Source organism: Gnatocerus cornutus, chromosome 1, assembly GCF_029298725.1.
Source record: "Gnatocerus cornutus isolate USDA-ARS CGAHR chromosome 1, icGnaCorn1.1, whole genome shotgun sequence".
Classification (NCBI taxonomy): Eukaryota; Metazoa; Arthropoda; class Insecta; order Coleoptera; family Tenebrionidae; genus Gnatocerus; species Gnatocerus cornutus.
Genome location: NC_142233.1, coordinates 33433883 through 33460697, shown reverse-complemented (window position 1 = coordinate 33460697; position 26815 = coordinate 33433883). Strand labels below are relative to the sequence as shown.

General features: G+C 38.9%; 6 protein-coding genes across 12 annotated transcripts; 2 read left to right on the top strand and 4 right to left on the bottom strand.

Moving 5' to 3' along the window:
- Positions 1 to 2050: 2050 nt before the first annotated feature.
- Positions 2051 to 3620, bottom strand: LOC148181964 (phospholipase A1-like). The gene is made up of 3 exons (XM_088037501.1): positions 3246 to 3620; positions 2451 to 3197; positions 2051 to 2394 (listed from the first exon to the last, which is right to left on the bottom strand). Exons 1-3 carry the CDS (start codon positions 3298 to 3300, stop codon positions 2135 to 2137), a joined length of 1062 nt encoding a protein of 353 aa, XP_087893627.1. The 5' UTR covers positions 3301 to 3620; the 3' UTR covers positions 2051 to 2134.
- Positions 3621 to 6164: 2544 nt separating this feature from the next.
- Tssk (Testis-specific serine/threonine kinase) lies at positions 6165 to 7298 on the bottom strand. Its single transcript, XM_088050066.1, has 2 exons — positions 6954 to 7298; positions 6165 to 6906 (listed from the first exon to the last, which is right to left on the bottom strand). The coding sequence occupies exons 1-2, from the start codon at positions 7256 to 7258 to the stop codon at positions 6165 to 6167; spliced, it is 1047 nt and encodes a 348-aa protein (XP_087906192.1). The 5' UTR covers positions 7259 to 7298.
- A 2421-nt stretch (positions 7299 to 9719) lies between these two features.
- LOC148181960 (RNA helicase aquarius) lies at positions 9720 to 22133 on the bottom strand. Of its 2 annotated transcripts, none has more exons than XM_088050056.1 (10): positions 21962 to 22133; positions 21810 to 21910; positions 21604 to 21757; positions 21000 to 21554; positions 13325 to 13438; positions 12835 to 13264; positions 11872 to 12781; positions 11221 to 11823; positions 10030 to 11176; positions 9720 to 9986 (listed from the first exon to the last, which is right to left on the bottom strand). In XM_088050056.1, the coding sequence occupies exons 1-10, from the start codon at positions 22028 to 22030 to the stop codon at positions 9747 to 9749; spliced, it is 4323 nt and encodes a 1440-aa protein (XP_087906182.1). In that variant the 5' UTR covers positions 22031 to 22133; the 3' UTR covers positions 9720 to 9746. The 2 variants fall into 2 exon arrangements, with proteins under 2 accessions (XP_087906182.1, XP_087906183.1); XM_088050057.1 differs by having other exon boundaries at positions 9720 to 9983.
- On the top strand, positions 13568 to 18893 carry LOC148181962 (G protein-coupled receptor Mth-like). 6 transcript variants are annotated; one of them, XM_088050059.1, is made up of 8 exons: positions 13568 to 13851; positions 16162 to 16254; positions 16306 to 16536; positions 16587 to 16949; positions 17213 to 17373; positions 17420 to 17561; positions 18468 to 18572; positions 18622 to 18893. In XM_088050059.1, the coding sequence occupies exons 3-8, from the start codon at positions 16310 to 16312 to the stop codon at positions 18827 to 18829; spliced, it is 1206 nt and encodes a 401-aa protein (XP_087906185.1). In that variant the 5' UTR covers positions 13568 to 13851; positions 16162 to 16254; positions 16306 to 16309; the 3' UTR covers positions 18830 to 18893. The 6 variants fall into 6 exon arrangements, with proteins under 6 accessions (XP_087906185.1, XP_087906188.1, XP_087906191.1 ...); XM_088050065.1 differs by having other exon boundaries at positions 13569 to 13851; positions 18468 to 18621; positions 18688 to 18880; XM_088050060.1 differs by lacking the exon at positions 13568 to 13851 and adding an exon at positions 14119 to 14428.
- Positions 18951 to 21010, top strand: mthl5 (G-protein coupled receptor Mth-like 5). Its single transcript, XM_088050058.1, has 6 exons — positions 18951 to 19489; positions 19537 to 19744; positions 19788 to 20158; positions 20208 to 20374; positions 20423 to 20558; positions 20605 to 21010. The coding sequence occupies exons 1-6, from the start codon at positions 19287 to 19289 to the stop codon at positions 20882 to 20884; spliced, it is 1365 nt and encodes a 454-aa protein (XP_087906184.1). The 5' UTR covers positions 18951 to 19286; the 3' UTR covers positions 20885 to 21010.
- A 262-nt stretch (positions 22134 to 22395) lies between the features above and the next one.
- On the bottom strand, positions 22396 to 25354 carry LOC148181959 (ionotropic receptor 40a-like). Its single transcript, XM_088050781.1, has 13 exons — positions 25351 to 25354; positions 25283 to 25299; positions 25001 to 25202; positions 24841 to 24954; positions 24601 to 24791; positions 24252 to 24557; positions 24014 to 24211; positions 23648 to 23966; positions 23471 to 23599; positions 23325 to 23425; positions 23112 to 23274; positions 22974 to 23070; positions 22396 to 22927 (listed from the first exon to the last, which is right to left on the bottom strand). The coding sequence occupies exons 1-13, from the start codon at positions 25352 to 25354 to the stop codon at positions 22492 to 22494; spliced, it is 2277 nt and encodes a 758-aa protein (XP_087906907.1). The 3' UTR covers positions 22396 to 22491.
- Positions 25355 to 26815: the final 1461 nt, after the last annotated feature.

Sequence of the window (26815 nt, the reverse complement as noted above, 5' to 3'; positions counted from 1 at the left end):
CAATCCACAATATCATCACGAATAAATTTAGTTTCACTTTCACGAAACACTTTTTATAACTTTATGTTCATCACTTTTAAAGAAACCACTGGCAAAGAATAAAAAAATGGAACTCTAAATAATTTAAATTTTGACAATTTGGCACTCTAAAACAAACCTTTCTCTATGACGATTATTGCTAAACTGACGGAAACTCCGATGAAAACATTTTTACCACTTGTTCATTAGCGTTTTTATTCCCAACTTTTCGATAGACAAGACTGGCATTCACAGTGAAAATGACTAAGAACAACTTCTTAGTGATGCATAGCGATTTCTATAAAAAACTTCCAAACATTTTTTTTATCGAAAACGGAGATGATTTGGAACGCGAAAATTGGCCGTCATTTCAAACTGCCCTGTCTGATATTAGGGTTAAAATCTTTGCCCAGAATAATACATTTTAGTAAACTTTTTGATGATGAAGAGCTCTTAGTTTGCTTATGAACCAAAAAAAATAGAGGGTGGAAATCTTTGAAAGGAATTGTTCAGAATTGTTTGGAAAACAGAATGAGTAACTATTATAAACACAAATACTCGCCAATTTGTTGGAAAATTAACACAAAATGTGATGTCACTAAAAATATATTTTTTTTTATTTTCACTTAAACGAAAAATTTTTTAGATTCATACAAAAACGTCTTCAAATTTATTGAAATGATAAAAAAACTCAACCAACAACTTTTCAACAGTTCCTGCATAATTTTTATCTGTGATCTTCCATTTTATCGAGTAAAATCATTTAAAAAACTACAATTTTGTATACATTGAAATTAAAATTTTTACAAAGTCTTCGAAAGTTAACAAAACTTTTTTTTCTAAAAATCGCTACATATTCTTTGTCATGTAACATCTAATTATTAAAATTACAATTTTTTCCCAAACACCAAATTTTACAAAAAATGCTGACGCGCGTTTCGATAGCAATGCTATCATCATCAGAGCGATGATTAAAACTAAACAGTTTTAATCATCATCACTATCATCAATATCATAAATACTTTGTAATTTTAATAATTTGTCAACACCAAGAATTGATCCAACAAATTTTCTTTGATGTAACATCTAGTTGAAAAGACACAATATAACTTGTTTAACACCGCGTAAGAAAGCAGAAATTTCAATCAAAATCAAAGTATACATTTCGGAGTTTTATGAAAACATGTTTTTAAAAATCGTTAGTTTTCCGAAATTTTCATCAGGGTTTCTTCTAAATATCTAGGCAAAAACTGCCCCTTCCGGCTACTTCTGTAGTTCGTTGAGAAGCTCATTTAATTACCTTTCCAAAGATATACTATAGAGATTTTATCATTTTGCAGGTTGTTAAGTAACAATGAAAACGAACAAAAAGGAATGCGATGTACCAAAAAAAACTTCTTTCCAAATAAATATCTCTGAGTCCAGACCTGATAAAGCCAAACGGACTACAAATTTAGAATCAGAAGACAATTCCACATTAGAAATGACTTCCCACTGCTCCAGTGAAAATTTCGTCTAAAATTTATGGACTATTGAAATTATAAGAAATGTTAAACCGATCGTTTTAAATTCAAAACTGCAGTCAAATCCTTGGGATAATCTTATTGAATTGAGAACAAAAATAAATTAATTAAACGATAAACGCAAGTAGTTGTTTATATTCTATTAAACGAGATAAGTGACACCCGTAAGCACGTTTTATTAAACTGGAGCAAAAAACATGACACAAAATAAAAAGACGATGATAAAAAATCCATTATTTTCGATTTTTTTCAGATCTTCGTGTTAGATTCGTGATTCGTACGAAGAGAAATGTGAAAAACCAAACGATTTCAACAATAAAAACAAGTTGTATTCAAAATCAAGGCCATATCATGCAAACTAAAACAAAATTTTCCACTGTTTAGTGTTTATCCTCATGGGAGCGATCTTTCATGAATTAATAGATCATGGTTGTATCCTTGGATAACGAGATTTCCTTTCCAAGTAATAAATTTCATAAAAGGAATAGTATACTACAAAAAAACAGAAGTCGATTTGTGTTCTTGATTATATTCACATAAAACATAATTAAATTGAGCTCAATGAGAGTTTTTATTCTGTCGTAACCCTGAATTTAAAACAGTTTCGAAGGTATCGACAGCACATCCTCCACTCCAACTCCACTTCTCTTCTTCCCGAACGGCTTCTCGTTGTTTGTTTCCAAATAAAAATCTCCTGTTTCTCTACTTTCAAGATCACCCATCGCAACTTCGGTTTTCTCACACAAATTCGCTTTGAATTTCACCCAGTTGCTGCACTTCGTTGCGACAAATTGTTTGGGGTTTAGGACCGCTTCGATGAAGTACCCCCAACTCCGGTGATGATCACACGTTACTTAAAAAAATTTAAATTCGGTGGTACCTATTTCAAAAACTGGATAAGAAGTTTACCTGGTTCAGCAACGCTCTTTATGTCCAAGAGATCGATTCTGGTACACCCAGGCTGGGAGTTTCCTCCGTTCGGGAAGAAATCGATGGTACCGGCGGAGGGTTTGAACCCGAAAGTACCCCCATCTGTGTGGATTACCTGTACGACCTCCGCGTCATTTTTATTCAATTTTTCTTCGTCCGGACGCGTGTTGAACAAGGGGCCTGCAGGGTCTAATGCTACCAACCGGGGGAGTTTCTTAGAAGTTAGTTCTTGCACCTTTTTACCAATATAACCAGAGACTTGCCCTCCCAAAGAATGTCCGACTATTAAGAAGTTTTTCAAGGGGATGGAATAGTTCTTGTGCAAATCAACAACGAACTCTCCGATGATGTGACCAACATCTTTGGTGTTCCATGAAGAAATAGTGTAAAGTTGGTTGGCCGGATCAGACCAATCGACTTGAACAACGTAGTACTCTTCGTTTCGGTGCAAGAAGGCGTTTTTTAGGTCTTCATACCACTCGCGCTCCCGGTTTTCGGTCCAGCCGTGGATTATAAAGACGATGCGGACTTTGGGGTTGGCGAGCTCTTCGGGGTTCTCAGGATCGATTTCGGTGTAATTGGTAGGACTGCTTTTGGTGAACAAGTAGTACTTGATTTTATCAGGGGTGACATGTTCGTTGGTGATATCCCGAGCCTCGATGGCGGTGTGTTTGTAAATTTTAAAAAAATCTTCCTTGAAACGCTCCTCTATAGCCGCGCTGATTTCTTCAAAAACGCGTTAGTTTGAATTGGAGAGAATATAAAAAGACTTACCATTGCAAAACAGCACGGAAACGCAAAGACTCACGAGCAGAATTTTCCCGTGCATTTTCGTCGAGAAATTTTAGAAGAATGTTAGAAGTGTGCGAGTCGGCCCCGCTAATAAAGTTCAGAAGGTCGTCAAGTTTCTCAACTAGTCAGTTTAAACCAAATTTAAAATAATTACTTATCAATTATTATGTAATTATGTAAAAGAGATGTGTGGTTAAGTACCTAGAAAAAAGGAAAAGTTTCCACTAAGCACTTTTCTGGGTCGGCACTTCCGCTAATAACGAAAAATGATGAAAAACTAGCGAAGTTAATAATTGGTAATAAATTGGTACAATAACAAGTTGGAAGACGAAGAAGAGTTTTGAGCAAGTTCAAGTGTTATCCGTTATCAGTCAGTAACTGAAATAATATGTAATTTTATCACTAATTGAAATGTCTGTGTGATGTAAATAAAGAAAAAAAATTGCTGGTGATAAAAAGGTATAAAAATAAATTAAATTGATTAACACTTTTATGCACAAATCGGAGAAGTCCAAAACACATAATTTTTAATTCTCTTTGGTTTTGCAAAAGTTTGAACATTCTAGAGTGTTAAATTACTGGCCAAAATTAGTTAGAATTTTGGTTTTTGCACAGTTGCATACGAACCTTGTCCGATTTTTTTTACCGATTGAGTAAACCTCCAAAGCTTCAGAACTTCTTGGGCTCAGTCGAGAAGCCCCATCTAAGGTAGCTAACACTTTACCCCGAATACAAAAATTTAAGTGCCTTTTAAAATCCACCAAAGGGACCCTGTCAATTATTTCATTTTTCAAATTCAACACTGCAATTTTGTCATGAAAATTTGTTAAGCCAAAAGTCCAAAAGGCTGTTTCTTATGACAGATTAAAATAACTTGACCCACGAGCTATTTGATTACAATTGTCAAACAGAGAAGTGGGACATCTCCAAGGAACCGACGGCTTTATGATTCTCATTTTTTAAAGAAAAAAATAATATACAACAATAGATGAAAAACTTTGCTTTATTAAATTATTCGTCGTTCTCCAGTTCTCCGGTGTCTCTAACTTGCCCATCGTCTTTCGGTTGCATCCTCTTCTTCTCGTTCGTCTTCACTAGCCGCATCACGATCCACTCCAGGAGGCACGGAAACGAAATACTCATATTCATTGACTTCACAGTGGCCTAAAACACATAATTTTTTATTCTCTTTGGTTTTGCAAGATTTTTGCACATTCTAGAATTTTGAATTCCTGACCAAAAGTCGAAAAATTTGTTAGAATTTTAGTTTTTTTTTTCTATCAAGTCTTGTAAAAAACTCATTTCTACACAATGTGGTGGCCTAGCAGCACAATACGACTAATCGTTTTCATTAGGAAATCGTTTAAAGATGACCCTTTCATTGTATGCTGAATAATCAGAGTGGATAAAAACGACACGGACTTTAAGTATATTTTTTGGTTCCATTTCCACGGAACATGTGAAATAATCTTTGGAAAAGTATTTATGTCCACTATTATATGATATGCATACATATAATTATCGTTATCATTAGTTAACTGGACAATCAAAAAACGCGGAAGATAAAGTAGACTTTTAATTGAGGTTTTATACAGGACTTGCGATCACCTCAAAAATCGTCTTTAATTTTTAAGATAAAATTTTAACAATTTACGTACTTCTACAGTTGACAAAACTCTAAAATCTGAAGCAAAAATTTCTAGCCATAAACTTCACTGACGCTATACATTAATAAAAATCAAAAGCCATAAACTTTCATTTTATGATGAACTGAATATTTTCAACTTTTTGCTATTAAAATTCGTATCTTTGTTAGTTTTTAAATTATGTAAATAAAATTTTAGAAGGTTACTACTTCTAAAGCGTTCATTAATTGTGCCAAAGTGCAAAATTTTAGAACAAGAAATAAAGATTTGAGAAAATTTTATTTTAGAACGAATTAAATATTTTCAACGTTTTGCTATTAAAATTCGTATCTTTGTTAGTTTTGAAATTATGACAATGAAATTTGAAACTGAATTTGAAACTGTACCAAAGTAAAAAATAGAGATTTTAGAAATTTTCGTCTTAGGACGAACCAAATATTTTCAAATTTTTGGTATTAAAATTCGTATCTTTGTTAGTTTTTATGTAAAGTTAACGAAATTTTGGGAAGTTGTTATTTCTAAAGTGTTTATTAACTGGGCCAAAGTGCAACATTTTAGAACAAAAAAATGGAGATTTTAGAAAATGTAATTTTAGACGGACCAAATATTTTCAACTTTTTGTTATTAAAATTCGCATCTTTGTTAGTTTTTAAGTTATGACAAAAAAATTTTAGGAGATTACTACTTCTAAAGTGTTCATTAACTGTGCCAAAATTTTAGAAGAAAGGGCCTGAAATCCTTCAGATCTTGCAAAATCTTCCTCATTTTATGGATTGGATCTTTAAAATATTTTCTAGATTTTGTGGGTTGTTAGAATTATCTTTCTCTGAAAGCTCGCTAACTTTCTAGAGACTTTCTAGACTTTCAATTGCACTTTAATTGCATTTAGATTGCATTTTAGTTAATTCATAAAATATGACGACAAAACTAAACAAAACTTAGAACAATCGCATTTTTATAAAATCCGCTCTTTTACTTTTATTATTAATATTTCCCACAAAACATTTGCGTGATTTCTTTATTATTATTTATTACTTAATTTAAATATCCTTGGATACGCTTGAAAAGCAACGAAGATTAGTCCTTTCGACGCGCATCCCGAATCCACAGAAGTGTAAAAAATAAACAATTCCCACGCCAATTTCATACAAAAACCGCAAGAAATGAATGTTTTAAGACCGACATATCAAAAATGATTTATTTTTAGTTAACCCTCCCGTCCCACCACAAATTTCGCTACATAAAACGCCGAATGTTAACATCTAAGCGGTGCATGGGCATTGATAACCATTTTGCTTTTCTTAGTTTCCGGATTCTGGAAATCTCCAGCCACAGTTTCGTTATCGTCGTGTCCACCATCAGTTTCGCTTCCTTGCCCCGGCGCTTGCGTCTGCGGCGCCGAGTGGATCAGCCGCCCGATAAGTGGCGAAACTCTTTCCTTCTTCACTCTGAGCCATTCATGCGCCATGACTCTGTCCAAAGTCAGCCTCAGAGTTAAATCCGGCTCCAGTAAATGTCTAACTAAAGATTTGACAGTCGACGACAGGGTGTCGCGTACTCGCGATCGAAAAACCCAATTTTTGGTCATCTGGTCTTTGAGCAATTTTCGTAAGTTGGTGTCGTCGAACGGCATGGACGCGTTTAACATTATGAAGAGAATTATTCCCAATGACCAAACGTCGGATAATTTAGGGTTGTAAGGAGTGCCGTTGACCACCTCTGGGGCGGCGTAAGCGGCCGAACCACAATACGTCTGGCTCAAGATTCTGCGGTTTTCGGAATCGACGCAGAAGCGGGCGAAGCCGAAATCGGCGATTTTTACGTTAAAACGGCGGGATAAGAGGATGTTTTCGCATTTGAGGTCTCTGTGGGCGATGTTCTTGCTGTGGAGGTACTGGAGACCGCTCGCCATTTGGCGGAACCAGAGCTTGGCTTGCGTTTCTGGAATGACGCTGTTCTTTTTTATAAAGTCCAGGAGATCTCCATTGTCCGCATACCTAGAACTATAAAGTTGAAGACAAGTGGAAGAGTCAGTGAAGACAACCTCATGAAAATAAACACTCTACTCCCTCTTTGAAGAATACTGTGCACCTGGACAATGTGCGGGTTCTCGATCTTTGTCAAAATCTCCAATTCGCGTGGGAAAAACTTCTCCAGGAAATCCTTCGGGGCCTTTTCCTTATCGAAGATCTTACATGCCAAACGCATGCGTTTTGGGCCCGAGCCGTCTACGTATTCGGCCAAATGCACAGTGGCGTACGAACCTTGTCCGATTTTTTTACCGATTAAGTAGCCCCGTTGCTCCAAAGCATTTACTTCAGAATTTCTTGGGCTCAGTCGAGAAGCCATATAAGATAGCTAACACTTTACCGCGAATACAAAAATTTAAGTTCCTTTTATCCATCAAGGGGACCATGCCATTCATTCCATTTTTTGGATAAAATCAAATTCAACCCTGAAATTTTGTCACAAAAATTTGTTAAGCCAAAAGGCGGTTTCTTATGACAGATTAAAATGACTTGGCCCACGAGCTATTTGATTACAATTGCCAAACAGTAAAGTGGGACATCTCCAAGGAACCAACGATGCACGCGCTCTATGATTTCTGGACCTGAGAGCGAAAATCGACTCCAAAAGTTGCATTTTTAGACAACGGCAAAAGTTACAAACTTTTCTACAAGTTTGGCTGCTACAGTTAAATGCAGAAAATAATAAATACACGTTTTTCATAACATAAATCACAAAAAGCTTTAATTACAAATAAAAATGGAGTTAGTCGATTTTTCTTCTGAACGATTATGACCTAGTTTGAAAGTCCTAATAGCTAATTCCATTTTTTTAAATTAAAACCATTAAACCATCAAACAATAACGAACCAATTAACAAAAAATCTTCAGCTTCTGTGCTGTGAGGAAGGTTTTTAAAATAATCTTGATACTCTTCTGGAATATATTTTATAAGTGACATCAAATTTTTATTCTTTGCGTAGCTTATGGGTTTTTTGTAGCCTAAGCGGGGGCAAAGTTTCCAGAATGTCCATTGGTCCCCTGGAAAACCTTTTCATTTCAACGGAATCGAAATCTTCCTCGAAGGTTGTCTTGAAAAATAATTTTGTACGATGCTCTTTTCGCACCTTCTACGTTGCTTATTTTAAAACTTTTCCGCTTTCTGTTCTTTTCCTGACTACAAAAATGTGAGGTTCATCTTGCATACAAAGCTTCAAAATTTCTAAAATCTTCGAGTGTCATCAATTTAGTGTTAAACGGGGAATTTTACCAGGCCCTAATAAAATTAGTCCAATCATTCGATGTAAAAATGGGTGCTTGGTTCTATATTTTTCTTCGCTCTTTCAATAATACTGTGTTGGGCATCCACCTCCTATGAGAAAGTCCTCTTAAAAGAAATTTGAGGTCAATCTCTAGTTTTAGTCGTTGAAGTTCGTTGAGTTCAAAAAACAGCCCATTGAAGTCTGTTCAAAAACACAACAAAATTTAATGCTGAGGAAGTATTTTATCGTTTCAATGCTCCCGCCAAAGTGCAGACATGGGCTTGTGCTTGGCTTTGGCCGTTTGCCCCTTGCTTCCCTTGGGCATTGTGGGCGAGCGGCTTTTTATTTGACTGTGCTGAACGCTGCTATCTAAATCCCTAAAATTTTTTGTGTATAACGAAAAATGGAAGACTAGACATATGGAATAAAAATACACCTCGTTGAGGAATTTAAACAGTTTCAAATTAGTAGGCAGAAAGCAGCGATGGCTTTTGAAAACAATTGCTTATTGTTAATCAATGCAACACCAATGCAAACAAGTGTAGTGGCCTCAAATGGAGTGATATCAATCGTTCCTTTCCCGTTGTTTCAAAAAGGTCTTATGGGATTTCAAATACCTCCGCAACGCCTCGATTTGACCAGTTACAATTCGGTAATAATTACGTTACATCCCCCTCTGAAGATCACGTTAATCTTCGACTCTTCGGATCAAAAGATAGAATTTATCGGCAAGCTTAATTTGTAAGTTAAAAAAATACGGTAGATAATTGTTGACTTTATATTGGTTTTTTGTTTTTGCAGAGCTGAAGAGAGATCCGATGAAAGTGCCTCTGCGTCCTCTTCAAGCTCCACCTCACATGCGTTTTCTGCCCCAACCGCTGATTCGGGCTTTGAAAATATACAATAATCAATAAAATAACAAAAATTTCTAATAAAAAATTTTTGTCATATGGAAATTGAGCTTTGATGAAGTGAGGTTTTTCCAATCTTCAAGAAAAGCACAAATCTTTTTGTTAACAATTATGGTACCTATGTAATGAAAAGAGATTTTCGCATATTTTAAGTGTTTTTAAATGGTGATTTTACTTGGTCGAATTTGTTAGGCCGAAATCGTCTTCATATCTGTGCTGAAACCCCTCCAATAGAAAAACAGGACAAAACATTTTGAAAAAATGTTAATTTGAAAATATACCATAGAAACGGGGTGTTTTCACGATTTTTTCTGCTTTTCTGTTTACCCTTGAAAATCGGGTTGTTTTCCTTAAAAAAACTAGCTGTATTCAGTAGGGGCCTACTTAGTAGTATTTTGCACGGCTACTTTAATTCAATACTAGTGAGAATGGAGTTAGTCACATTACGGTCTCAATGTAAGATGGAGTTAATAATTTTTCTAATTTGTATTTTTGCGAAATATTGTCTTTAGTTTTTTTTGGTTTCATTGCAATAATGTTCTTAACATTTATAATCTGATATTACCTCATTTTACCCAAAAATGGAGTTAAGCTGTTTTCGCTTTCAGGCACAGATGTATAAACAACAATAATAATTGCGAAACTTTTCTTTATTAAATTATTCGTCGTTCTCCACTTCTCCGGTGTCTCTAACTTGCCCGTCGTCTTCCGGTTGCATCTCCACATCCGCCGCCTCCTCAACAGGCTCGTCTTCTATAGGCACCGGTAACTGCTTCTCCTCCTCCTCTTCTCGCTCGTCTTCACTGTCCGTATCCCGATCCTCTCCAGGATGCACGGAAACAAAATACTCATGTTCTTTGACTTCACAGTCGCCCGGTTTCGTCCACTTTTGCGTCTGCTAAAAAAACAACTCAAAACAATCCCAATAAAACCTCCCTTACCTCGTAGTAATTCTTCATCTGTTTCACCCTCTCCATGTAAAAAGTGTACACGAAGTTAGCCATGTGCGTCATATCCTGCATCGCCATCACTTCGTTCTGCGGCTTCTCGTCGTTCAATCTACCAGCTGGGTACGCCTCGTTGATCACGAGCCTCAAATCAGTTGGTCTTTGGGTCAAGTAATCAAACGCTGGTGTCAACTCGAAACAGTTTTTGAAAAGAGAAACCCTCGCGAAGACGTAGAGGCCCAAGCGCGCACGAGACATCGCCACCACCAGTCGGCGGACATCCCTTAAATGCCCCACTGCTTTGGTCCTCACCAACGACAATAAGATGAAGTCGTTCTGTTGGCCTTGGTACTTATCCACAGTGGTTACTTTATGCGGTCTTCCTATCAAAGGGTTGTTGGCACACCTGGTGTTAATGACATCCCGAATGAGGTGCTTCTGCCCGTTGTAAGTCGTCAAAATCGTTATCTTGTGAGCTGGATACCCTATCAAACGCATGAACATAAAAACAGCGACGCAGTACTCCGCTTCTGCAAGATTCTGGTAGAAATAAGGACTCGGTTCTGACTCGCCAACCCCATTAAAGTCTTGCACGTCAATCAGTTGGAAGTCGTAGATAAAACCGGCGTTGGCGGTGCGGTACTCGGCCCAGTTCTCTACGTGTGCTAAATTCCCCAAGTTCTTGTACCGCCATTTGTACAAACTGCAGATGCTGGGCCGAGCGCGCCCTTGTCCATCGAGGTCCACTGTTGGTACTCCAAGCCGCACCAAGCGAGTGAAGAGACTCTGCTCCATGTTAGAGTACTTTTGGAACGCCATGTTCTTAATAACAGGCGGCAACTGGTGATGGTCACCGATCATAATCCAACGTTTCAGTCTGTTGTAACCATCCTGAGGATTCTGAAGAAGCAGAGGAATAAAAGTTTCGATTTCCAAGATTTGGGCGGCTTCCTCCATGAGAATGTTATCGTACTTAAACCCCATTTCGACGAGTTCTTTGCGTTTTAAGGCAGCGTGAGTGCACGTCATCGCGATGATTTTCGCCTCTTTGACGAGGAGGTACTTGGAGCGGTCCAAACCAGACCGAAGAAGCTCGAAAGCTCGGAATTCCTCCAGTTCTTTAAAGACGTGTTGAATGTACCTGTAAAAACCATAAGAACACAATGAGAAAAACTTGCAATTTACCTGAAGCAGCTTTCCGCCGCCTCCAAATCCTCCTCAAAGTTTCGCCCTTTAAACAGCGGCTGGGCGTCGGCGAAGAACTTATGGAACGGGAAGTCCGAGTCGACTTTTTCAATCGCAACTTTTTGTTGCCGTTTCGGTCGGATGATACTCTGGTAGTTCTCCCATCGCGACAGAATTTGGTAGAGATAGAAGTGGCCAGCGGTCTCACAGGTGTAAGCGACGTCTCCTTTGACTTCGAGCGACTCCTGGAGCTTCTGCACCTCCATGAGAAGATCCAAACGTTTGGCCAAGACGTAATTGACGCGTCCGTACCGACTGAAGTCTTTTTCCGTTTCCAAAGCTTCTTCTCCATGACCGAGACGGAGGAGATGGCGCTCGTCTATGTCCAGCGCAACGATTTTTTCGAAGAGCTGATTCAGAGCTTGATTGGAATGTGTGACTATTAGAGTTCGTTGATTCGGAAAATTATGATAGATGTTGGAGATGATCTGGACGGCGACGTCGGTTTTTCCAGTACCTGGAGGGCCGACGACCAAGGTCAAACCGGGCTGCATTCCGGATTTTATTGCCTCGATCTGTGTGGGGGTAAACGGAATGTTATTCCTGCAAAAACAAACTGTTATTTAATTTAGTACAAAGAATAATTACTACCTTTTGGGCTCGTTGAAGCGATAAGGGCCACGTCTCGGCGTGACGTAGGGCTCAACTGTCAAAATTTTCCCTTTTTCTTCGCTTCCAAGATCCCCGAAAGTTAGTCGAAAGGGCCGGACTAACTTTTTGGGGTCGTTAGTTTTGACTTTGAGTTCGCACCCTGGAAAACACGACCTCAGATGGTCCATGTCGATAAAAGTATCATTGAAATCCATGGTGGCTGATGGGTTGGGCATCTTGGAATAGTGGGCGGCGCTTGGATCACCGTACCCTAAGATAATATCATGTAACCAATCAGGAACCACGCATTCAGTGTTCATCAACTCCCTAATCGTCTCAAGCACCGCCTTGAAATTATTCTCTTTAGGTTTGCGTCTCATCAAAATGTTAAACTCTTCGTAGACGTCTTCTTTGCCTTGATTGGCGCTGTTCATGTCGTCTCTGTATTGGTTGCAATCTAACCACACTCGGTACGTTCTTTTATCCCCTGGGATAACAGGACGTGGTTCGGGACCATCTTCAATAACTCTTCCGTTGGTATCCAACATTCCTTCAATTTCACAACCGCGCACGCAGTGGAGACCGACTTGGGGAACAAAAGGTTGCTTGTAGTCATATTTCGAACCGATGGAATTCGGGGGTTTGACTGTTATCAAGAAGCAGACGTCATGTTTGCGCAGATTTTCCCACTCGGCTTTGATTTCCGGGCGCACCGAGAGGTTTACTGTAACATCGGCGCGGACTCTACTGGGGCGCTTTTCACCAATGTTGGGTTTGGCGACTTCCACCACCGCGAAGTTGAGGATGGGTTGGGCCATGCGCGCCCAACCACCCCAATAGACCGTTTCGTCTTCGGCTTTCCAGGGCGAGAGGCGGCTGACCGCGTCTTCAATGTCTTGGCGGATTTCGTCTGCGCAAAATAAAAATAAAGTGGTGTTAAATAATCCGTTTTCTTCAACTTACAAGTCGACTCTAGACGAAACAGGTTGAAATTCCGCAACAAGTAGTCGTGAAGGGTCAAAAACTGGAGATTTAGTTTAGGTAGTGCTAGGCAACCTTCTCCAGAGAAATACGCCGTGGGCACCACGTTCTCGTCCCAGATAACGTCTTCGGTGGGATAAAGAGGCATTTCGTTCAACGCCTCCAACTGCGACGTCCTCTTTTCATGTCTGGAGATCAACAGCTCCCGCAGGAACTCCTCGTCGAGTCGACACCAGTCGATTTCTTTTTCCTCGTCGATTGATGGTACCAAATTCAAGTACGTGGCAATGAGCCTCAGCTTATCGCACTTCAAAGGTCCGAAATGCTTTGCCAGCGCTTTCCGAGTGTCCACGCTGGCGACGTTAGCCAAAGCGAAATTGCGCAAATCCGGGAACTTCGCAAATGCGGCTTTCTGGAAATAATTAACGAAAAATTAGAATGAAGAGAAAGTTTCCTGTGGTACTGGGATTACCTGCAGCGAAGTAATTTTCGAATAGTGTAATTGTGTCATGTCGTGGTCAGTCAGGGGATCCCCCGTTTCGTCACTTATTTCGAAACGTGCGTAGAATTTGAGCATGTCGAGTAACTGAAAAAAATTAACTCGTGAATAAAAATGCAGTTTTTACTCTAGGACTATAAATGATTGTTTATTGTTCCGGACGCCACTGAACTTTGTACGCAAAATACTTGCATTATCGCAATTGTATTTTAATTAAATTGGGTAATTAAGTTGGTGCGAGTTTCAGTGTTCAAACAATCGATTCACAATGAATTATTTGTGTAATTAAAACAGTGACTGGTTATTACGCGTTGATTTTTTATAACCGTAAGAAGTGCAGTGTAGATTCAATGTCAATGAAACGAGCTGATAAAAAAAATCGGTTCGATAACCCTATGTAAAAAATAGTGTATTATGTAACAAGGGACAAAAAGAGTTTTTTTATTTCCAAGAAAATTTTTGAACCCGAGACGAAGAGGATATGAAAAACAAGAAAATAGGTAATGAGCACCTCATGGGTGTTATTGCAATACCAGTTTACGTCACGTTATCATTTACCTCGTGTTGCATTTCGCAAACTGGGCAAAAAACGCTACCCTGATAAATTTACAAACACATCTCAACCTACTTGATTAACCGTGTCGAGGCCAGATCATTTCATTGAGATCTATACAAAGAATCATCCTAATTCAATACAATAACAACGTCGTTTCGGAAGCCGTCGTCTTCCTCCGGACCTATACAGCGGAAAAACATCACATTTACAGTTAAACTTGATATTAAATGGCATGTGTGCCGTCCGTGAATCACTGATTGTTTGTGTAACAAGAAGCAAACAGCTGAGGAAACCACAAATTGTGTTGCGGCGGTTATAATATCAAACAAATCCCTCTTAAATTATTTGGTAACTGCAGAGTTTTACGTCACTGGGAAGTTTTTACTATGATTCCGGATAAGTTCCAACGTAGGTTACTATTAACGCGCTTTTTGAAAAAGTAGTCGCGCGGTAGACGTGATGAAGAGTTCAATTTTCGATCGGTTACGTTAGTGAAGGTAGAAGCATCACTTCAGTGAGCAGTAAGTAGGAATTTAAGAAAAAAAATTGTCAAGGAGACGGTGAAAAAAGGTACCCGAAATACTTGTTTTGGCTGGTGATAATTGAGGGACGAGATGTTATTTTGACGTCGACTTGTTTTATTTGTGGAATTTACTACTAATTTTAATTTTGATGATAATAGGAGTGATTATCATGGTAAACATCGTAGGTTTTTCCTGTAGTTACAACGTGCTGTGCATTCTTTCGGAATGCATGAAACGCCTTCAAAGTGCGGATATTAAATTTCTTTTATATCAGTTAGCGCCGTTTGGGGATTTGTGTCAGAACTGGTTAATATCCAAAGTGCGCGTCTCATTTCAGGTTGCAAAAATGTTGTGGTAAACTACCAATGTAAGGTAAGATTTTTAGAATTTTGTGGTACTGTCAGCAGCAAAAGAAATGCGCTCATGGTCGGGATGGTTCGTAACGAGATGTAATAAACTCTCAGCGGGTGGTGTCGGTAGTCTACACACTCATAAAACAAATTTGAAGCTTGTTGTTGAAAACCTAACTAGTGATCTACAGGGTGAACCTGAATAAATAACTTTCACTTAATTACTGATTTTACAGGAAGCATTTTAAAAATTGGGGATTGCGAAAAATTAATTAGTTTGAAATAAATGGAGTCCTCAAAAGAGCCACTTTTCATCTCGATTGGTTCGTAAAGTGACTTTCCGACTCTCTTTGTAAACCCAACTGAAAATTTTATTAGAAAAAAATATAATGATAAAGTAACCTGAAGTTATTACGAAAATTTCACGCAGATTCCAAATACAAGTACGACAACAAATAGCTAAGTTATAACCGAGTTATAACCGATTAAGGTTTCGTACAGTGAATTTTCAGATCCGAATTTTTTGATGCTTAATATGTTCAAACTCTTATTTATATGTGGCAAACTAAATTTGAGGGACTTTTGCTGTTTTTTTTTTAATTTTGAAATAATAATTTCGTTAAAATTTCAAAAATGGTTGTTACATTTTCATATAACATAATATTTAAAACATAGTGCGCATTAACAAATTAATTAAAGTTCGAAATTTGTTCGTCGTCTTAAATTTGTTTTATGAGGGTGCAAATTATTGACACCACCCGTTTACTACACCTTGTTACTAACCATCCCGCCCATGAGCTCATTTCTTTTGCTGCTGACTGTACAACTGCGTGAAAACACCTTTATAACCCGCCAAATTTTTAAAAATTTACGATGTGGAGACGCAGCGCGTGTTTCTGATTTCTAATCAAGTTCTGACGTACCATAAAAAATTCTGAAAATCTGATTTAAACAAACACTTCAAATTTTATTGCGGAAGCATTTATGTACTCTCAAATACGATTTATTTCCGTTTTCCCTCGTTTTTCTGACTCATACCCTTTTCATGTTTTTTTTCTGCAAAAATGACAATCTAAATCACCTTGTATTAAAACCGCATCAATCATTGATCATTATCAAGTTACCAGTCAAGTATCTCGAACTTGTACATTTTTTATGGAACACTTGTCACATAATCGTAGTAACTTGAGTCAGAAATAGCAAAAACGTCCCCTAAATTTCTAACGGCGCCTATGACTGATAGATGTGAATCACCAATTGTCCAAATTCGAGTTAAAAAACGATTGTTATTACACTGTAACATATAATCTAATCAATATTTACTTTATCGTTTTGTAAGATAACTGTAATATCGTTATTAGTGTAATGAATGTCTTGTAGCTATCACTGACTTTTGACTCGCAAATTACAAATTGATGTTATGTAAACAAACCAAAATCTACGCAACAATGACACAGAACTATATTTATTCATGTGAGTATCTGACCCGTCCCTGCATCTTTTTCAATAGTAATTTGGTTCCAGAATCATGGGATACACTGGTTTTTGTTTGGCGCTTCTCTTAATCCATACCGCTGTAGCCGAAAATCCCTGTTGTAATGGGGAGAACACATTAAAAAACAAGAAATGCAACGACGGGCAACCCGTGAAGGCTCTGTCTTGTACCCATAAATACATCACACCCAAAGAAGATGGAATGAGTATAGACGCCAAAGACAACTTGCTTATAGCCACCGCACGGATACCACCCCAGAAGTAATAAAATTCCGAAGATTTGTCACCCCCATGACCATACTTTTTTCTAGATACTGCCACACGAAAGTCAACGATACTGAAATCCTCCTCGTGTGCTTCTCCGATGAGGCGATCTACGGTGAACGAATCTTCACCGTCTACGCCATTCTAGAACTGATATCTGTCTTCTTCATCATAGTGACAATTGTCGTGTATTTGCAAGTTCGGGAAGTGTTGGATTTGCAAGGAGTTTGCATTTTACACTCGATTACGGGCCTCGGGTTGTCTTTTCTAGCGTTGGCCGTAAATCAGCTATCGCCTAGTGGGATGGAAAAGACGTTCTGCGTGTCGATAGCTTATGTTACTTACGTCACGCTCTTGTACTCGTTCTTTTGGCTCAATGTGCTCTCGTTTCATATCTGGAGGACGATCGTGTAAGTGGCAGTGAAATTTTAAGATTTTAAGTTGACTTGCGGTACCGCAAATAGTAGTTATAAAACCGAAGAGGTTCTGGAGTAATAATTATCAGATATCAGTTTATCTTTGATTTACGTTCGTAGATCGTTGTTCCAGTAACCTGAACAATGAGTAACAAAATAAAAAAAAGTGATAAGCTGATTTGATAGTTCTCCGAACTTTTTCGCGCTTTGTTTATAATCTGCGCGTTACTTTTTCTCAAAAATTGTTTCACCCATAGAAGGCCCAGATTTTTTAAACTCCACAAGTACTGGCCCCATATCTACTACGGCTATGGCTGCGGAGGTCCTGTCATGTTGCTTGTTATCCTCATCATCGCCCATAACATGCAGTACTCCGAAATCCATCCAGGATTTGGCGAAATCAAATGCTGGTTCAAATGTAATTCTTCAGATTGAGAAACCTCCAACTGTAACTCTGTTTTTAGCGACAAAAACTCAGTTCGTTTATTTCTATGGGCCCATGGCGGTGCTTCTATGCCTCAACGTCATCTACTATGGCTGGACCATAGCGGTTTTATGGCGACGTTTGAAGCAAACGGACGAAAAAGCAAAGGTTCTAAAGTATAGGTAAGTAAAACACATTAAACCATACAAAATTCTGTTAGTCCCTGCTCACTTTTCAAAATGAGAGAAATTCCGGACTTTGTAGTACGCAGAGTTTTTGCGAGACGGCGGATCTGAGATTTTCCGAATTTACGGTTTGTCTCCCGCCGAAATGGAGGGGTGCCCAAAGAATTGTCCGAGAGGAAAATCGCGATTTTGCGTCCCGAAATTCGAATTAATTCGTCGCTACCAAACCAGTGCTAGCGATCTACTCGGATACGTTTTTGAGGATTGCATTGCTTGCGCACATTCTCGCTCTCAAAAGGCCCTAACTAACAAAAATAGTTATTTGTGTACAAAGGCCAAAAAGTATTTCTTTTTTGGCCGAGCCTTTTTAATAGCCGAGGCGAAAGAAGGCGAGGACAAAATGGCACTTTTGGCCGTGATGCACACAAGATTTTTTAGGCGACATCATTAAATTTACAAGTTAATTAATTTTTATTTATGATTTATTGATTTAATCATTTATAACAACTGAATAATTGTAAATATTTATGAATCCTCCAGAAAAGTTCATATTTTCTCTATTACATTATACATTATTACATTTGCAGTTTCGGCATGTGTAGCTTTACAATTTGTATGAATTAGGTTTGATATGCTTTTTGATGTTGTTGCAGCAGCATTGCTATCCATGTTCATTTTCAATAATTCAACACGTCTTTGTTGCAATTTACAGCCATTTGTCGATTTGATTTTACCCAAATAATTATAAAATTGGGGGTAGTGTCGGTATCTTGATGTAATATGCAAAACTATGGATAGATGACGCCACCATAGATCGGCCAAAAATGTTTGAGGCCTAAAAACACCTCTTCCATCGTCGCTTGTCCATGATTCTAATTTCTGATAGCTAAATTCCCATTCCAGGTTACTCCTATGTGTCAAGTTGTTCTTCATAATGGGAATTTCGTGGATTTTCGAACTGTTATCAGCCGCATTCCAAGACGCAGATCATTCTCTTCAGCCCATCTGGTAAACTCGATAATTCAACATTCCTCTCTTGCAACTCGCGTTCTTGCAGGTATGTAACGGACGCTCTCAACACCTTACAAGGTATTCTGATTTTCCTCATTCTGGTGGTGTTCAGAAAGCGCGTAATCCGAGGATTAGCCAATCGAAGTGTGTGCGGACTTAGGCTCCCCGGGCGGTGGAGATCCGCCGCTGATGACGAATGCGACGAGAATGAAGAAGAATTGAACCTGTCCGAAACGCAGGTGCAGAAAACGTAGTTCTAATTCTAACCTAGTCTGTATTTTTTTTTAATAAAAAGACGTAACTACACGGGTTACTGACTTTCTCGCTCGTTGAAATCGCCCTCCCGGCGCCCATTTCCCGTCACCTGTCCCCGCCACTGACCACCGTCCATCCTTGAACACGATCTCGTCTTATTGACAACAAAGCGGGGGGTAGTGGGGGTCCAGGCGGAAGTATGATTTACCATTTTATGACTCGCAGTGCGAAATGTAGAAATTCCGTTGAAAAGTCTTTATGGTAAAACGCGTCGCGCACGCCCCTGGTGCACCCCAAAATAAGCACACATCTGTCAAACTGTTTGCAGTGACCCCAGTTTTAGTGAGCCTCCCGAATAAACAAATCGATCAATGAAACGCGGCGAAACTCGCAATAAAACAACGATAAAAATTCCGAATAAATGTTGCTTGCGTGACATAACCTCACTCTCCAAGAATGAAGTTGGCGGTGATTTTTTTTGTTTTTTGCGGAGTGAGATCTGAAGTTGCATTCGAAACGTCGGTGCGGGTGAACAAGTGCTGCGAGGAGGGGGAGTTATATGAAGGGAGTTATTGTTCGAAAGTAAACAACACGTATGAATGGAAACCCATTTTCACCACCGAGGATGGAAAAGGGACGAATTTACAAATTAAATACACGTAGGTGGTTGTGGTACCATTTCGCCCCCATTAATTCATTTGTTTAGGTTGGTGACGGGGCTGCCAGACTGCGGCCCGAAGGCCCCATGGCCCATTTATCACTACCAGAACTCGAGCGACCGTTTGAGGTTGCTGCCCAATGGGGTCTTGCGGCACTACTTCGACCATAATATACCCCATGACAATGAGATTGATGACTCTGACCGCAGCCCGCTGTACCATGACTACGAACCCGGCAAATACTGCCTGGAGAAGGTAAAATCGATTTGGGTCCATCACAGCTGAGTTTTATTTCCAGAAAGTCGATGGGCAGTTCGTGAGTGAGTTTGCAAGGGTCTGCGCCCCCGACCATCACACCCATTGGAGTGAGACCCAGTTTCTCATGAGAAACATTGTTAGTCCCATCACCCATGGGATTGGAATCGTGTGCCTTCTCATCATAGCAATAATCTACTTTATAATGCCGACTTTGCGAGATTTGGTCGGGAATATTATCACCACAACCTGCATGTGCCTTATTCTGAGCCAAGTCGCCGATTTGATTAGAATCTTGACAGTGTTCAACAGCCACATCAGCCTTATTATCACAGACACGATCTGTTATTTTAGTATCCTGGGGGCCTTTTTCTGGTTAAACAGCTTGGGGTACTACATATGGAAAACCTTCAGGTACTCTGACGCACGAACTCCAAAAAAAACTCAATCTGCGTCATTTCAGGTCAAGAAATGTGTTTCTGCGAATCACAGATGGGAAAAAGTACTGTTACTACTCTTTCTACGCGTGGTCTTGTACGTTTCTTCTGGGAATCCTGGCGGTTTTTGCCCATTTCACCATGGACTACCCTGAAGAAAAACCCACATCGCCCGACGAGCAAGAAGAAATCGGTAAAACCCCAAAAAAAATCAAACCCAAAACAAAACGAAAAATTTCAGGATCTCTGGGTTTGATCATATTTTTCGTCCCCGTGGCCTTCACCATCCTCATGGACGTGTTTTTCTTCGCCACCACGCTGAAGATCATCAATAGAATGCACACATATAGTCGCATTCATCACAAATTGCGCCACAGGTAACTGGTAAAAAATTTCCAACTTTCACTGATATAACCGTTGCAGCTTCCGCATGTTTTTGTTATTATTGCTGATAATGACAATAACGTGGATTTTCTTCTTGCTCTCGTTCTTCAAGTTCGGCGGCTTGACTAATTGTTACATCATCGTTAACGCATTTCAAGGCCCGCTGATTTTGTATGTTTGCGTTTTCAATCAAAGACATGTGGCGTATTTACTTAGAAAAACGTGCTGCTATGAAACTTGTTGTTGCAAGTGCTGTCGAGCGGAGCCCCCCGAGCAATGGGGCGACGAGATGACAGCAATGAACACGGGAATTTACTAGGCAGCTATGATCGCAGCTCATTCCGACGATTTCGTACTTAATTTATTTACACATAGTATTAATATTTGTACTTAATATACTGACACTTTGTAATTTATTGAATAAAAACACTTACTTGGCTGAAAAGGTGTCCTTCTGATCGTCTTACTAGTGCGGAAAGCTGGCAGCGGACCACCAGATGACAATCATCAAGAACTATGTTGAAAAAGCGACGAGTTGGTAGAAGAGCCTCGAGGTCCGTCACTAGTTCCAGGAATCTCTCGCAGTAGTGGGTTTTCTCAAGGGGGCACACTCCCTCTTCATTGATCGTATCCAGAATGCTCATAAACTTCAACATTAGCTTGTGAAGGAACGTGCGTTCCCACGTCAGTTTTTCTAGTTCTTCTGGTTTGTCTTTTTTCTGGATTGCTTTCCAGTATTTTCTCCATTTGGGGTTTTTTTTAAACTCGTGTTCGCGCCGACCGGGTTGTAAGGATATCCACATGGACAACGACACGAGTCTCTTAACTTGGTCTCTGCAAAGCCCCTCTTCCATACTGTTGAAGCAATGATTCAAAAACACAAGGAGTGACGTTTGTTCTCTTAAATTTATTATGAGTTCATCTTCTAATAGCCCCTTCATGACTTGTTGAAAAAAGTCCGGAAAATACGTGGGATTCTTCCGAAAAGCCTAAAACAGTCTCAGTCATAACTCCCTTAAAATAACAGGAAAAACCCACCTGCCACACTTGCACCCTCTCTCTAAACTTCTCATTTACCATGTTAACAATCGACATCATATGCGCATATGAAGCCCCAGGCTTGTAATTGGGCCACAAGTAATTCTCCAAGTACTGACTAAACTCCAAAACCATAATTCTCCGGATTGAAAAACTAAAAATCGGAGTTGACATAACCTCACTTTTTATAAAAATTCCGCACATACTTGCTACCACGGATGTCTTGCATGTAGATATCGTCCACCACGTTCGAATCAAAGTTTTCCTCATTGTGAGTGGAGTTTGGGGCCCAGTATTTATCAGCCAACTAAAAGAACAAAGGTAAACAAAATTTGAGGTTAGGTTTGAAAGAACGTACCTCAGTTATTCGGTCCGCGTTGAGCTGCTCCACTGTGGGGGCCACTATTTTCGTGGCGCCCTCATTCATTTTGGGGGGTTATCACTTAAGGGAGCACTGTTATTTGCAAAGAACGTTTGGTAAACGAATGCCGGCCAATTGTTGATTACGATAGTGACTTTATTTTTTCAGTGTTGGTAGTTTGGGAATGGTCTAGTTTGAAAAAAACTCCAGCGGCGTAGGGGCCGGTGTGACCCCACACAACTCTTCGCGTAAACTAAACATTGAATCGTTTAATTGATGAAAGAAGTAAAATATTTTTACATGTGTTGTTTTTTAAAATATATTACACAATATGAAAACAACAATTGTCTTATTTATTACATTGTTAACGACCACATTTTTTCTTGTTTTTTACGCAACAACAGTCTTATGTAACACTTTTTAGACTCCCATGCAAACATTTAGTGTTTTCTTAGACTTGTTTCCGTAGAAACCACATTTAATCATAAAAAACGGCATTAAATCGCGATTACCCAGTGGCGGCGTAATCACTCTAAATACTCCAAGGTGGCTACAAACGCCTCATGCATCGCCCGTCGATAAGCCCCTCTAACAGCATTAATCGCCATTATGACCTTAACCCAAATCCAGTTCTTACATTTCTTCATCCAAACAAACCTATTTCGTTTTTTTCTCCTCTTATACGTCTTCCTGTGCTTGTAGACCAAAATTTCCGCCACTAAAATAAACCCTGAAAAAATACTTCCAATGCACAACAAATAAAACGTCCCCTGCAGCATCTTTAAACTAATCGGCTGCAGCTTCTCGTTGTCTTCACTGACTTTCGCTGCAATCCTCGTTTCTTTTTTGACACCGGGGATCAAGTCGTCTTCGGTTTCCGAGATCTCCTTTTGTTTTCCTAACTTTTCGTACTCGTTCTCAGTCATTTTGGTTATTATTCCCGCCTCAAAAATCGACATCAAACTGAAATAACAATTGAAGAAAAAAAAATAAAAGCAAGTTTACCGACATTTTGTTGAACTCTTCGATGTACGGGCACCCGAGTTGGAACGCTATGGCTGAGTAGGCCGTGTTGAGTTTTTCACTCAAATGGAAATTACTAGGACCTATAAAAAATAAGCTTTGATAACGCGCAGTTGAATCGTACCGAATCTCTGGATGTCGAAAAACAGAGTCTCTCGTCCGGCTATAACAGCCTTGTTTTTGCTATCACGGACGAGTTTGACGCCTTCTTCTACGGATTCCAACAGGAAATGACTCTGGCGTTTGTTCATCATCCGCCACAGTCTGCTGTAAATTCCAGTTCCATTCTGAAAAATTTACTTTTATTAGTAACCTTCAGTACTAGTGTTGGTAGTACCTCGAATAAGCTGTAGGAAGAACTATGGCGCTCCACGTACAAATAGTAGTCTCTGGTGGCCATGGCAACCTCTAGTTGAGCCAAGTTATTGATCGCTTTTTCTGGAAAAACAAAAAACTTCCAGAATCTCCAACTTTTTTAGTTACCTCGTCCAGGTTTCGCCAGCAGTGACGTCAAATTCGCTGAGTACATATCATTGATAACATACGTTGCAGAAATCGAGAGAATAATGATGAAGAATCGGGCTTTAACACTTGAACTGGGTTCTTTTCCAGCTAGAAACTCTTGTAATTTAATGTGCAACGCCAAAACTACGTACGTACTTTGCTTGAGGAGGACAGTGGTGGTGAACCACGTGCAATCAAAAAAGAGCCTCGCGTGCGACCTCACCCTAAACCTAGGTCTCCAGGCGTTGGGCAACGCGATGATGGCGTACAGCACCGGACCTACAACCACAAAAGTCACTCCAATAGCCGGCCAGACTTGCCACTGGAACGGCCTCAAAAGCGCCAAAGCCTCATTGAGTTTGCTAGGAGCGTGGGTGATAAAAGCCCCGCTGTCTGCTAGAGTTATGAAGGAAAATTCCACGTAGTTCGAACGATCGTACGTCAACACCACGTCGCCGATAAAGAAGTCCGCTTGCTGAAGAAGAGGATTGTATCAAATTCTCATTGAAAGTGTCTAAGTACCCGCTTCCAAATCAAGCCGAGAACTCCTTTAAAAGAGCCGTTTTCTGAAGCCGACGAGCCTTGGATCCTCTCTGGAGGATCAAAGTACTGAAACCTGAAGTTGAGCTTCTGAGCTAGGAGAGATATCATTCGGTGATCGCGCCCCCCGGTGACCTCAATGGTGTCGTTGTCGTACAACACGAAGTGCCATGGAGGTTTCTAAACAATGTTATTACTCGTCGGAAGGTTAAGTACTTACATGGATAACAGGAACTTTAAAGATCCTCCCTTTGAAATCCTTGAAGACATTGAGGTATTTCGCCGGTAGCGTGGGGTGGCTGAAAAGTCCCACTCTGTCATGCCACCAGTTCACCATCTCCAAATGGTGCATCTTGTGAGGCAACGCTTGATTGTAAAAAATCCGAAAAGTGTCGTTCCTCGGGTTCGTAATCACGTAGACTTTCATAACGTAGGCAATATTCCGAATGAAGTACCGGTTGAAGGGTTGTCGCCCCCAGTTGAAGACATACACCATGTTTCTTCGGATAAGATCGCGGTCGTGGACCTAGAAACAACATAAATCTTGTTGCAGTACCACTTTATCGTACCTCCAACAGGACGTGTTCGTAAAACTTGTGGGTGCTGAAGAAGATAGTGTGGGCCCCAACATGGTTCTTAACTTGGTAGTCCAAATACTCTAAGTACTTCTCCTGGATGTCCACAGTGGTGATGTTAAATAGGATGATGGCGAGGTTCTTGTGCCCGAATTTACTCAACAGAAGATGCAGAAAGTTGACGGCTGGAACAAAAAAAACAGTAAAATATGAGATAAAATAAGAAGAACTAACTCGTGGTGTTATCGAAGCAGATACAGATTTCTTTGAGGAGGAAGCCATTGACGATGTCGGAGGCGGCGGACACAAGATCGCCGCCGAAGTCGCGACGAAGGTCGTCCGTTCCATCTGAAGATAATTCGATTAAAAGATGTAGTTGACTGTCAAGACATACAGAATTTTTTTGAAAATTTTGTGTACAGGGTGCTATTGAAACTTTGCAGATGGGCTACAATGGTGAACCAGAAGAGGAGCTTCATACTGATGGGTGGAAAACGATTATTACTCATTTTATGGGTGAGGGCGAAGTGAACTATCATGCAAAGCAAAGGTGAAATGACAGGAAATGTTGATATGTTTGATTTTAACAGAACCGGCTTAAGTTACTAATTGGGATGGAAGTAGTTCAAATTTGTTTCCTTATCATTTTTTATTAATTTATCGCAATTATTCATACGGAAAAAATATAATACTCTTATAAAAACAGTAAACACTTATCTTTTATTTGCGCCACTTAAGTTTTACTCATCTAAGCAGAATTGAGATAATCTAATCACAAGGCAGAAACTTGCGTCGAAACTTCTTTCAAGGAATCTTTAGTTTGATAACACTGGCTGACAAAACAGAAGTTGAAACATGTCGTCTTGATAAAAATTAGTGTACCCTATGTAAATTTGATCGAAGAACACGGCCTTAAAAATTTTTCAGAACGTCTAGTTTTTGAGATATGAAAAAACTGCTAATTTGAGTGCAAAAGCATCTTAAATCATCACAAGATAGTGTGTGCAAAATATTATGTAAATCAGTGAAACCGTTTTTAAAAAATAAAGATTTTATAGTAAAATTTTTAGAACTGGATATAAATTTCTGTTGTTTTTATTCATCTGACTATCTGGTATAGTTTTAAATAAAAATATTTTTTCAATAAAAAAAAATATGTAAGGTGACTTATTACCCCAACTCACCTTACATATTTTTTTTTCTTTATCACAAAATTATTTTTATCTAAAACTAACGACGCATTGGATTTATATAAATGAGTACATTGAAATTGAAACTGAGAATTTTGAACTAGTCTAAATTTCGTTCGATGATCCTAACTCAGAGTAAAGTTCTCATAGATAACAGAAAGAGTAATTCAAAAATTAAACACTTTTATTACACTTATTTTTTACTTTTCTTTTCGACTTTTTTTCGAAAAATCTTGATACTGACAATGATGAGCATGATGACAAAAATTTTGTTGTTTTTTAAGCACATCAAATTAAAGACAAAACATTTTGATTTTTTTTCTATTCTATAATTTTTTTTTGAAGTAAGGTAAGTTGGGGTAAATTTATTTTATGAAAATTGACTCTTTGGGGTCAATTCTAATTCAGTGCCGCAAATCGGTTACGCAGTGGCAAAGTCACTGTCAAACTCAAAATAAAATGAAGCACACGGCGCTAAACCATTGTCGAGCGTCAATATTTTTTGAAACATAGGGTAGACAAGTAGTTGACGAAACGACTTGCATCATCTCGTTCATGTAGTGCTAATCAATTAAGCAAGATTCAACTCCAAAATTTGGGTAAAATGAAGCCGAATGACAGATGCCGCAGTATCCATGGTAACCACGGTTTGCGTTAACGCAAAATCGAATTAGAATTAGGCCCTAAGTCATATTTTGTATGTTACTTAATAAATTGTTAATAATTTTCATACAATTATAGGTAAAAGGATAATAAAAAAATATTGTTAAGCGTTTTTAAGATAACTAAACAAGTAAAAAATAGTGTTTTTTTTTCTTTTTTGATATTTTTCTTCATCTAAAAAATCTTTTGAATAGAAATAGGTAATTATTTTGAATTTTTGTATATCTCAAAAAATCGTATTCAGGGGATCAAGTTACATAAGAATATCAACTTTTTACGCCGACGACAAAAATCGTGTTAACCAGTGTAATCCCTCAATCTAAGACATGACCTTTGACTTCACTGAAGTCGTACAA

What these genes read in the sequence shown, in the direction of transcription:
- LOC148181964 (XM_088037501.1), bottom strand. Translation starts at nt 3,300, where the DNA reads ATGCACGGGAAAATTCTGCTCGTGAGTCTTTGCGTTTCCGTGCTGTTT. An exon ending in TTCCGTGCTGTTTTGCAATG is followed by an intron (nt 3,198 to 3,245) that starts GTAAGTCTTTTT and finishes GCGTTTTTGAAG; the next exon opens with AAATCAGCGCGGCTATAGAG. An exon ending in AAAGAGCGTTGCTGAACCAG is followed by an intron (nt 2,395 to 2,450) that starts GTAAACTTCTTA and finishes AATTTTTTTAAG; the next exon opens with TAACGTGTGATCATCACCGG.
- Tssk (XM_088050066.1), bottom strand. Translation starts at nt 7,258, where the DNA reads ATGGCTTCTCGACTGAGCCCAAGAAATTCTGAAGTAAATGCTTTGGAG. An exon ending in AGAGTGTTTATTTTCATGAG is followed by an intron (nt 6,907 to 6,953) that starts GTTGTCTTCACT and finishes TTATAGTTCTAG; the next exon opens with GTATGCGGACAATGGAGATC.
- LOC148181962 (XM_088050062.1), top strand. Translation starts at nt 16,310, where the DNA reads ATGGGATACACTGGTTTTTGTTTGGCGCTTCTCTTAATCCATACCGCT. An exon ending in GCACGGATACCACCCCAGAA is followed by an intron (nt 16,537 to 16,586) that starts GTAATAAAATTC and finishes ACTTTTTTCTAG; the next exon opens with ATACTGCCACACGAAAGTCA. An exon ending in CATTCTCTTCAGCCCATCTG is followed by an intron (nt 18,573 to 18,621) that starts GTAAACTCGATA and finishes GCGTTCTTGCAG; the next exon opens with GTATGTAACGGACGCTCTCA.
- mthl5 (XM_088050058.1), top strand. Translation starts at nt 19,287, where the DNA reads ATGAAGTTGGCGGTGATTTTTTTTGTTTTTTGCGGAGTGAGATCTGAA. An exon ending in GCAAATACTGCCTGGAGAAG is followed by an intron (nt 19,745 to 19,787) that starts GTAAAATCGATT and finishes TTTTATTTCCAG; the next exon opens with AAAGTCGATGGGCAGTTCGT. An exon ending in TACATATGGAAAACCTTCAG is followed by an intron (nt 20,159 to 20,207) that starts GTACTCTGACGC and finishes GCGTCATTTCAG; the next exon opens with GTCAAGAAATGTGTTTCTGC.
- LOC148181960 (XM_088050056.1), bottom strand. Translation starts at nt 22,030, where the DNA reads ATGAATGAGGGCGCCACGAAAATAGTGGCCCCCACAGTGGAGCAGCTC. An exon ending in AAGGACACCTTTTCAGCCAA is followed by an intron (nt 13,439 to 20,999) that starts GTAAGTGTTTTT and finishes AATTTTTTTCAG; the next exon opens with TTACTCGACATGCTCAAATT. An exon ending in GCGGCGGAAAGCTGCTTCAG is followed by an intron (nt 11,177 to 11,220) that starts GTAAATTGCAAG and finishes TGGTTTTTACAG; the next exon opens with GTACATTCAACACGTCTTTA.
- LOC148181959 (XM_088050781.1), bottom strand. An exon ending in TTAAAGTTCCTGTTATCCAT is followed by an intron (nt 24,212 to 24,251) that starts GTAAGTACTTAA and finishes AACATTGTTTAG; the next exon opens with AAACCTCCATGGCACTTCGT. An exon ending in GCTGGCGAAACCTGGACGAG is followed by an intron (nt 23,426 to 23,470) that starts GTAACTAAAAAA and finishes TTGTTTTTCCAG; the next exon opens with AAAAAGCGATCAATAACTTG.